The 11031-nt window shown below is 36.7% G+C and overlaps 1 protein-coding gene across 1 annotated transcript; it reads right to left on the bottom strand.

Moving 5' to 3' along the window:
* Window positions 1-1332: 1332 nt before the first annotated feature.
* On the bottom strand, window positions 1333-8442 carry ERMN (ermin). Its single transcript, XM_030849886.2, has 3 exons — window positions 7981-8442; window positions 7239-7331; window positions 1333-4398 (listed from the first exon to the last, which is right to left on the bottom strand). The coding sequence occupies exons 1-3, from the start codon at window positions 8219-8221 to the stop codon at window positions 3875-3877; spliced, it is 858 nt and encodes a 285-aa protein (XP_030705746.1). The 5' UTR covers window positions 8222-8442; the 3' UTR covers window positions 1333-3874.
* Between the last annotated feature and the right edge of the window lie 2589 nt (window positions 8443-11031).

Below are 11031 nucleotides of genomic sequence, written 5' to 3'. Positions count from 1 at the left end.
GAAAAATTAAGAACTGTTTGGGGATTTTTTTAAAGTCTCTCTTAAGTGCATAGCTTCATCTGCATCTGGCCTTCTGGACAAAAGTATCTCACACAGACTTTCACTCTGGGTATTTTTTTCTCCAGACCTGAAAGGAGTCACCAAACTCTAAATTATCAGGATGCTTGTTATTCAGTTTAGGTTTATGCACGTGCGTTAATTCTTCTCCTTCAAACAACTGCCCAAATGTTGCTAGTTTTATACGTATTAGCTATAAGAGCTGGGCCTAAAAACAAGGGAAGGCAAAGGTTAAATTTGTGAACTTGTTATTGATTACCTAAAAATATTTGTTAGTGGAAAAACTAGATTGAAACTATGGAGTAGAAAGGAATTTGGAATAAATTTGAACATTTTTAGGTACCCAGTTTTTCTGCCTCTGACCAACCAAGTTTACTATAAAGAATAAATCAAATATGTAATTTTAAGTTTCTAAGTAAAAATTCAATTACTTTCCAAATTCATAACCAAAACTCATCCAAGCTGGTGGTTAATTACAAAACGCTTTGATTTTGTAGTTTGCCACGTATCCGGGTGATTTCCACTGCTCATTACTACCCGTGTTATTGTGATTATGTCAATTGTATGTTCTACTTACCTTGTGTTCTTCATGAGCTGTGTACACGTTTTGGTATTCATATTTATTATGTTACTGTCTGATATTTTAATATGGACAAATGTTTGCTGTAACTTTTGACATTACTTTTTATAGCCCTCTTGCTTTTATAGAGAAATGAAAGTTTAGGCTTTAAAAGAAACAATGCCTTTCTCATATGGCCAGACATATTTCTTCATGATACGCTGGTGTTTCATCTTTTTCCATAATTCTCTATTATTACTTATTTTAAATGTTTTTCCTATCATTTTGAAAAACTCAAATGTCTGTTCTTCATTTGAAAGTGTGCCAAAAGTACTCCACCATGTAAATATGTAGAAACAATTACTATAAAAGTGTCAGCATAGTTCACAGCAATGTATTACCTTAATGACTACAAAGATATATATATTTTTCAAGTTGTTGGAATTAAGATGTATCTAAAACAATAGTTCAGTTCCTGTAAAAATAATAGAAATGTCTCATGAACATTACATATCTATCCATCAGAAATTCTTTTTACAATTTCATATACAAGCATTTTAAGACCTTTTTGAAATAAATAATGCAAATGAATTAAAATGAGGTGTTCTCTTGATTTCTGAAATGGTATTTATTGATGGTCTCAATAGCTGCTAATATGCAAGGGTTCTTTTAAATTGTAAAAGGCAGATTAAAAAAAATAAAATCTAGGCACCAAAAACAAGGACACAAACTTTTATTGAGAGCAAGTCAAACACAGTTCTTTATTTAAACTGTTAATAGGTAGATAGATAGAGTCTGATATATTCTGTGTCTTCAAAGGTAGCATTATATGAAGGGTTAAGTTTTATATTGACAGAGAAATAGAGCTGTTATTACTTCCTGTTCACCCAGCATGTAAGGAAAATAAAAAGTCATGTAAGAAATACCAGCATTTTCACAATAAGTCAATTCTCCCTCCTACCAGGTACCAGAGTCCTTCTTCCATTCCTGAACCTTGAAGCACAAAAGCAGTAAACCTTCATGTGTAGCTACCAATCTGTGTTCTTAATGTGTCCCATATGCTTTTCAAATATGTTAAGTATCCCCCCATGAGATTTGAACCAGACCCTTGTCTTTCTTAGGCTACAAGAATCAAACAGCCACCCATCACCATTATGTACTTACAGTCACTAAGCTCTGTGGCCTTAATGTAAGATGGCGGAATAGGGCAATGGGCACGAATGCCAAATAATAGTTTCAGTGCTCTTCTGCAACTACATTGCCTCATTCATGAGCATTTAGCATTTACTCATTGAACATACCCTGAAATAGTCTTGTTGATAAAATCTTTCATAGTTGGTTAATCATCTGGTAAGAGCACAAAACTAAAAGGGCCAGGGTTACTATATTTTGGAGTCCAATTAGAGCTAGTTGCTTGGCCACATCAAATGACCACAGACCTCCCACCTCACTCAAGTTCCACAGGAATTGGCTGCCTCTGCTAGAATAATTCAAAATACAGGTAGGTTAAGAATATGGTCCTGTTCCATGATGGATAACACAATACTGTGCTTTGAAATTAAGTAGAAAATAGTAGGGTTCACCAGTAATCCAAAAAGAAAATAGCTTGTCCAAGTGAAAAGATTTAGAGGCTCTAAGTAAACAGGTAATTGTCCTAGTGCATCAATCTTCTACCGAAATTTGTCAATAAAAAACTGATTTCCCTGTCTTTATTCTGAAAACTTGCATTGTCGAGAGTGAAATGTATAGATTCTATAGATTAAGCGTGACAGGCTTTTATATGGTCAGGTTGTGAAGTATCTGTTTGAAAGAATAAAAGGAAAAAATTCAAAATTGAGTCTCATAAACACTAATAGTATGTGATACCATGGAAACATATTACATGATAATAAAGAATTAAAGAAAGTGCCTTTAGAATGTGTGGGATTTGTTACACAGAAATAAGCAAAAATCTGAGAAGGGCTAACCCAGGGTTTTTCACAAAATGAAAAATAAACAAAGGGTTGAATAGTACAATGAAGACTGTATTACATTCAGACAATAAGGAATTGTCTTTTTATTTCTAGGGCCAAAAGAAGTGTCTTTATCTGTGGTGACAGAAAGCTCAGGATAATATATATAGAAGCATGAAATGAAAAATTATGGAACTATCTAAGAATATAAATATAGACTCTCCCTTTTCATAAATATTCAATACATTATTTGACACATTGGTTTGAGTGAAGCTTCACAAGCACAATTTTAAGCATCCTGATTTGGGCTGAGGTCCAGTAAATTATATATTCCCAACAACCATCAGAGCTTTCTCACTAAAAATACATGCTCACACTCTACTTTGAAAATATTCTAAGATAATTATTTCCATTTTCATAGTAACTAGTACAGTTATGACTAGAGTTGTCTCAGGTTTCTAAGGAAAGAAAATTATTCTGAGATACTCTTAATAGGAGAAAGTGTAGTAATAGAGAGGGGTATTTTCTTAAAATTGTGCTAAAGCTGTCATTTTCATGTTTAATGACATTAACTGTGCTAGACGAGATTTTATTTTCAGTCTCAGAAATAATCTATCTGATATAACTCTAGTCAATTGCCCACCAATCTTCCAGCCCCTCCCTGTGGCAATCTCACAATGGATTTAATTCATCTTGAGAACATAAAGCCAACATTTAGTAAACAGAATTTTCCTGACTGACAATTGCTCAGCCCCTCTAGTGAGAAAATTCAGTGAATGGTAACACCTAGGAAGGCAGCCTATACAGAATTTCACTCTGTACATGCCAAGAAAAACAACTTAAAATCTGAAGATAATAGGAAAGGCAAAATATTTTGGAAAGTTTATTGCCAGAGTCTATAAAACCACGTTTTAAAGAAAGAGAGATTTGATACCAGACTTTCTATCACCCTCAGGAAGAAAGACACCAAAAGAAATGCATTTCATTTCAAATAGTCCTCTTTCATTTGATGACTACATTTCCCAGCATTGCTACTTTTAAAGTCAAACTGTTTAGTGCTTAGCACACAGGCTATATTAGTGAGGATTTAAAAAGCAAATATCCAAGAATGAATCTAAAGCTTTTTGATTTGAGGTTACCAGACTGAGTTTTGCCTAGGGTTATTTCCACATTATTCTGCAGTGAAACAGAGATTAAGCTTCCACTTCTTTATAAGGGATGACTCAAGGCATACAAAGATGCATCTCAGGAGAAGAGAATTAGCTTTTGCTTTAGTGGGCATGAGAACTTCTCAGTTCCAGTTAGTTTATAAATGCATCATAGACTCGAATTCATCAATTCTTTGCTTGGTGTTCCCCTTTCTGATTTTCCGATAGGATATCGTATTGTATCTTGAATAAGCATTTCTGGAAATATCACCCTTCTTTCCGAAGGCTGGCTGCTCATCAGGTGTGACAGGTTGGGAACTGGGGCTGCTCAATGGGGAGTCCTCACTTGCATCGCCTTCCTCTTTTAACTGAGAACCTTCTTCATTTTTTTTCTTAAGTTCTATCACTCGAACTTCATCTTCATCATCTTTGCAATCATCATCATCATCATTATTAATTTCTTCATCCCAAACCTCTTGCTCCTCATCATGCTTAGAATGTAACACATCAGCTTGGCTTGGTTTCCGAAATCCTAGCCATTCAATTTCCATTGCCTGATGTTGAGTTTTGTTCTTCAGATCCTCATCTTCTCTCTCTCCTAAAGGTTGTTCAGCAATCCTTTCCTTTCGTCTACTTGGTTCTTGGTAACTGCTGCTCAAAGGAATCTTCTCCCACTGACGTCCTGTAGCAAAATCAATTGGCAATTGATATGTGTAGAGATTTCAAAATACCACAGATTCTCCAGATTATATTTCTGGACAATCGTTTTCCACCAAACATTTTATGGGATATTGTTTTATGGGTTATTAATATGTTTTATACAATAAAACAGGCTACACCATCAAATTAGCTTGGAAGACACTGCATTAAGCACAATGAAGTAAGCCTCTTCAGAATTTATCCAAGCCTTTAAAATACTAATGGATATTAGCATCCAGCAACCCAACCTCATTTGACTATGGAACATTTTTGGTGTGGACTACTGTATCTAGTGATACTGGTATTCCCTGAGACACACTTTTAAAAATCCTGTCTAGCCTATCACGAGTGGATATGTGAATATATTAAAAAATATTTGGACCTAGCTCCTACACACACACACACACACACACACTCCTCAAGGAAAGTTAGAAAAAAGGCTTTCTTCCAACAGTAAAAATAATGAAATAATGACTGCCAGTGACTGGTCACACTCAGAGTAGCAAATTCAGTGTTTACCACCATGCTTCTCAGAGTTCTCAAGTCCTAAAGTACCAGCTATGGAGGAGGAGTACAGATGGCCAAGAGTCATGTGCTGGGCTAATGGATGCATTGAGTCCACGAAAGGACACACGCTAGAGCCTAAGATCTGCTACTGATTTCTAGTGAGTCAAGATTTAAAAATCATGTTGAGGTCGTATCTACAGAGTGTTAGGTTAGCCTATTATTTTCGACATGTCCTTAACCGACAACTAATTAACTTAAGTTGTTTGGTACCATGCAGTGACTTTTAAGAGGCTCATTTAATTCATTGCAAATTTCACTTTTCAAACACATCCTATCAGCATATCCTCAATAATATTTATTGAGCATGAAAAAAATGAATTAATAATAGGAGAGTAGAGGTTGTTCTCAGAGCTTTCAGCCCGGAAGGACTTCTGTGGGAAGCTTCAACCTGCAGTGCACATGACTCAGGGTTGCGTTCACTATTCCCTTTCAACACCATAACAGTCTTTATATAAAGCGAGAGGCACTGTTCCTCTTTGCCCTTCTCCTCCACAATTTCCTATTTTCACTGAAAGATGTTGACAAGTCCATTTCCATCAGAGATTTTTCATTCTCTTTTCGTTTTGTTTTCCCAACTATAGGAATCAGATTGTAAACTTACACAAAGAGATAGAAGTGGAGGTGGTTCATCTCTCCTCATTAGCTGTGCACAACTCCTATCAGGCCACTGGCATCCAGTCAGTGTTTTTTACATCATAAATAAATATGTATTCGAATGTTTGCTATAATTTTAAGCTTTGTTTTGTTTTCTTCTTTTCCATAAGAACCAAAGAAACTGATCTTTTTACTCATATTCGTGACTTGGGCATGGAGTTGTCATGCATGAAATTACTTCTTGACTTTAAATTATAATTCTAAGTATTTTTAACATCTTCCTATTTCTCAACTCAGGAGTATTCTCTTTGGGGACTTTATAGCTGTTTGCCATTGTGAAAATAAAAAACACTATAATGTGTCCTTCTAACCCTACAGGAGGAACATGTTCCACCAAACACAAAAGGATTCATGCAGGGAAAAACTCACCCTGAGATCATCCACTTTAAAAATCCAGACTGCTTTTATTCTTTATTTGAAGGAAATGAAAGATCATAGAAAACTATTGTCTCCAGTGACTTTCTGATCACAAATTTGAAAGGGGCTCTAGTTGAAAGGTTGAGATCCCTGCCTCTCAGAATTCGCTTGCTCATTGGCAGTAGAAGGGTTAGGGTGAGAGGTTATTTAGTCCATTTCATGCAGTTTAGGTCTTATAAATTATCTGTGATAATGTAAGAGCTTGACAGTGACTGTTGCTTACTACATTCTTCTTTGAGTGACTACACAGTGGACCACCGTATGTAGTCAGCAGACAGTCTGAGAGGTGTCCAGGCAAAGGGGACAAACCCAGGAAACTGCCAACAACCTTATCCTCCTAGGCATCTACTATTTTGTGTGATGTTCTAATATTTCAACCAATAATCTCTTCAATGTTTTACTTGTTAAGGTCCTAACTAAGCTAAATCACTTAGGTCTACCAAGCTGACTTCAATTTTGAGATAAGATGTGTATGGCTGCAAGAGAGGATATGAATGATTAACTGGTAGATTTTTATCTTCCACTTTATTTTGAAATTGTTTGAATGTAGGTGTCTCCTTAGAAGTCTAAAAGATTTTGTGTCTCTTAGACTCTTGAGTTTATTTGAAAAATAATACAGTCATTTAAAAATCAGTGTTCTTTTTCTTCTCCCATTTTTCTGAAAGAACACAAGTAAAATTAACTTCATCACCTGGAAGATTTCTTTGACAAGAATTAGGTAACCATTTTGTGCTTACAGCAGAGGCCTAGAATTTTCCTATAGATAAATAAATTTATAAGATTATTTTAAACAGTATGCCAATGGTAAACTTTTAAGATAAACCCATTTTTGAAATGTTTACATCTTGCAAGGCGCCTGACATAGATTTGAAGACACTTAATAAAAAGGAAAGGTTTATTTAGTAGACTAACTTATTAAGACGCAGATATCATATCATCGGGTCAAAGCGTGCCAATCAGTTTTACCGATCCATGCAGTCTCAGTCTTGAAGAGTGTGTAATGCTTTCCCAGGTGGAACCCACAGATAAATCCAGACTCCCTTATCTGCCTATAGCAGCTTTGAGTTTTTGAAAGCATTACCTGGATTGCTTTTTCAATACCACACTCACGTAACATCCCATGCAAAAACTGTCTTCCACATTCCATCAAACAATTTCTGTGTACAAAATGGAAGTTCCTCTTACCTTCTCTGAATGTCATTTCGTCAACACTCGTTTCTTGGAGAGAAAGATCTGTGATAGCCTTATGAGCAATATAGAGATTCTCTTCTGGTTTTTCTGGGAAGAAAACCCCCCACAAGATTAATATTTTAACATTTAAGTAGTCTAAGATAAATAAATTACCAATGAAGACTCTAACAAGGTCGAGGTCTTTGATTTTTGTGGTCACTAAAAATAACTATTTCATTCTTCCAACTCATTTCTTCACTGATTCCTTTTATGTATAAGCATAACGGTAACCTCTCCTTTAATGTCTATGTAAGTTTATAGTACCACGAATTCAGACACTTTCAGGTAGATTTAGAAAGAAAAGTTGAATTTATGAATTTCTTCTGACTGAATAATAATGGTGCTGTCCATATAATAATAAATAACAGTAGTTAACATTTAACCAACAGTAATTTTCACAACAACTGTACAAATATCAGAACTATTATTCTGCCTTCTTCTGAGAAAACCAAGGCTTCGGGAAGCCAAGAAAGTTGTCTAGGGTCACAGAGCTATCAAACAAATGAGCCTGGATTTGACCCAGGGCAGAGGTTTAGTCCTTATACTCTGCAGCCCCTGTAGGATAAGGGACTGCATTTGGGCAGGGGCAAGGGTGGGAGGATGTGCAGCTTATTCCTGTCATAACAGTTCACCCAAAGATTCCTGAGTGAGTTTACAAATCAAATCAAGCAAATTATAGAAGAGGAAAATGCTTTACCTTTTAGAATCTTCTCATCCATGGACGAGTGGAGCAGTATGTTCTCTTGTAATTTTTCACTTTTCTCCTGACTTCCTTTCGTGGGTTCATCTTCAAGACTAGATTCTACCCTGCAGTATGGTGGGGTGCCATCCATATCACTGGCTTTTTCCGTGATTTTAGTGATTTTTTGTTGACCGTTTTCAGGGGGTGTATCCCCATTACACTCAACCTGACTGAATGTCACTGGAACGTCTGTCATGATGTACAATTGAGTCCGACTTGGAGAGAGCTTTGGGGAAGATCCTTGAGAAGTTCTCTTGCCTTCAAATCCAGCTCTTACTCTAAGGACACAAATGATTCCCTTTAGTGCATAATAACAAGCTTCTTTTCCTGAAGGTGTGCAGATAGAGCATAGCACAAAAGTAATAGAATTTGTCAGATTTGCCACCAACCCATGAGCGAGAATCTGGCCAATCACCACCTTCTTTGTTGCTCAGCAGTCCCACTTGCAGAATTAATGGCAGCCTTTTGATTTACATAAACAAACAATCCGAGGCAATCAGCCTTTTGTGTTGGCATGTACAGGGGGACTTTCAGCTTGTCAGTCCCCCTCTGGGAACAGAGATTTTTGTCCCTTTTCATAATGGCCCTTTGTCATTTTCCTTGTAACAGGAGCCACAATTGTTCCACAGCTTTAATCCAGAGAGAATGACCACCTTGAGGCATATTAGTTCTGTGTAACCAGCTTAACATTTCCAAACAGATTTTGTTCAAGTACAACCTCAGCTATTTTGTAAAGGACAATGGCCTCTTTTCTTATTTATTAAAGAATAAAAACAGCTTATCAAAAACCTGTAAACAGGACAACTTTATTGTAAGTGGTCTGGCAGCGGATTCCACGGTATGCTTTCGGGAGCCCAGAGAAGTAGATCTAAGAAAATACAAGCATAAATTCTGCCGTCTTGCTAATACCAAACATTTTACATTTCAGTGATGTATTTGGTCTATAGCTTCTTATCCTCTAGTTTATTCATGTCTATTGTAGCTCAACCCATCCTGTAAAACCCTAGTATAATTGCCTCCATGAAATCTTCCCTTCCCTCAATCAGAATTATTTTCAATATTCCCTACTGCTGTTTCATGGTGCTGGTAAAATTATAAGGCACCCACACTGTCTGCCTTTGGGGGAAACAGGTGATTATATAAAACATCTGCCACCTACCATTCCTTCCTTCTTAAAGTAAGACATTAATTCTTTTCTTTGTTGAATCTCATCTAGTGCAAAATGATTCCAGAGCATTTGCCCATGTTGCTCCCTCAGCTTGGAACGCCCTTCTCTTCCTCAAGGCCAAACCCCTGGCCTAACCAGCTCCTCTGAAATACCATTTCTTTAAAGACACTTTCCCTGACCCACAGGATTTGGATGGGACTCCTGTTACACATTATCTTTCTCCTTCAGAGTGCTCTTCACAGTTGTGATTAAATAAGTAATTGCACAGTTATCTGCATAATGTCTCTCACCAACTAGAATCTAAGCCTTATCTGGGCAGAGACCATGGTTAACTTACTTATGTGTGTCCCCAGCATGTAGCATCTGCCTTGAAATAAGTAGGTACTGAATAGAGAAAAAAAAATTACTGTTGAATAAATGAATGAATGTTACTCCCTAGAGAATACATTTAAGATCTTTTCTAAAGGGAAGAAGAATAAGGTTTGAGAGTAATTGCACATTTATCATCTTTAAACCTGTGTCTAGGGCTGAATGCATTAGGGTCTATATCAGGGACGACAAATACAAGGCACTCTGGTCCCATCCCCTTTCCCCATATACTTGGAGGATATCTCTATGATCCTAGAATTCTCTCCCTTGTCATCACTAACTCTTCTCTACCCAACACACTGATTATTTGTTTGTTTGTTTCTGCACAGGAGGAAAATTAACTTTCCCTCTACCTTCTTCTGAGTTCTTGTCTGAGATCCCTGTAATAAAACATAGATTAACAAGAGAAAAGGGAACAGACGTTTATTAATATGTTGTTAAAAGGTAAATTGAGGTATATTAAAAATTTTAAGAGTTTTTTTTGAGCAAAAATCGATTCTAACTGGGTAATGTTAAACCAGAAGTGGCTAGGAGCACTGTATGGGACAGGAAATGGGGAGACTTTTATAGAGAAAAGGCAGAAGCAAAGTAAGGAAATTATTGATTGACTACAGCTTAAAACCTAGCTGGCTGTTTGTGACTGGTTGTCCTTAGCATTTTGATCTAGGAAGCGTGAGGAATATATAGGCTTTTATTTTGGTTTGCTTATGTAGGCCACCAGGCACTAGAGCCACATTAGTCCAATGGCCTCCTTGTCTAATTAATTTAACAAATGTGCCTCATGTATACATGGGAGAGACCCAGGGAAACCTAGTAACTCCCTAAGATGGCCTAAGCCACTCCCGTAAATATCATCTCCAGCTAAAGACAAAAGAGAAAGGTGTGTGCGGGGGGGGGGGTGGAAGAGAGGAGGCCAGTTAGAGGTTTCCAGGAAAACCACAGTCAACAAGGGTATGGTATGTTATGCAGATTTACGTGGCTGCCTTCTCCATTGACAAGATTCTGTTATGTTTTAGAGTTATCCTTCTCTTCCTGGTACCGAGAGGGAGACACCCTTACAAAGGGAGATCTCCTTTATAAGTGCCAATTTCCCTTACAAAAGATACCTTTCTATTTTCTGAGCTTCTCCAGTGTCTGCAGTTTCTCAAAAAAAATTAACTCAAAATAATCCTTATGCCAAAGAGACATATTTTGGAGTAGCATATCCTAATGCTCTTCTTTTGTTTGTTTTTATTTTTTTTAACAAACTTTCATATAGGATTTATTATATGTTAGGCACTGTTCAAATGCTTCACAAATAGTAACACATTTGATCTTCAAAACAGCAGTGTAAGGAAGGTGCTATTATTAGCCTCATTTTGCAGAATAGAAAAATTAAACACAGAGAGATTAAGAAACTTGCTGAAGGTCACACAGCTGGTAAACCTACTGTTGAGAGTTTGCAGCTTAGATGAAGCCAAGAGCCATCT

Source organism: Globicephala melas, chromosome 7 (assembly GCF_963455315.2).
Source record: "Globicephala melas chromosome 7, mGloMel1.2, whole genome shotgun sequence".
Classification (NCBI taxonomy): Eukaryota; Metazoa; Chordata; class Mammalia; order Artiodactyla; family Delphinidae; genus Globicephala; species Globicephala melas.
Note: the sequence above shows the minus strand (reverse complement) of the source record. Positions and strands in the feature narration are given on the sequence as shown.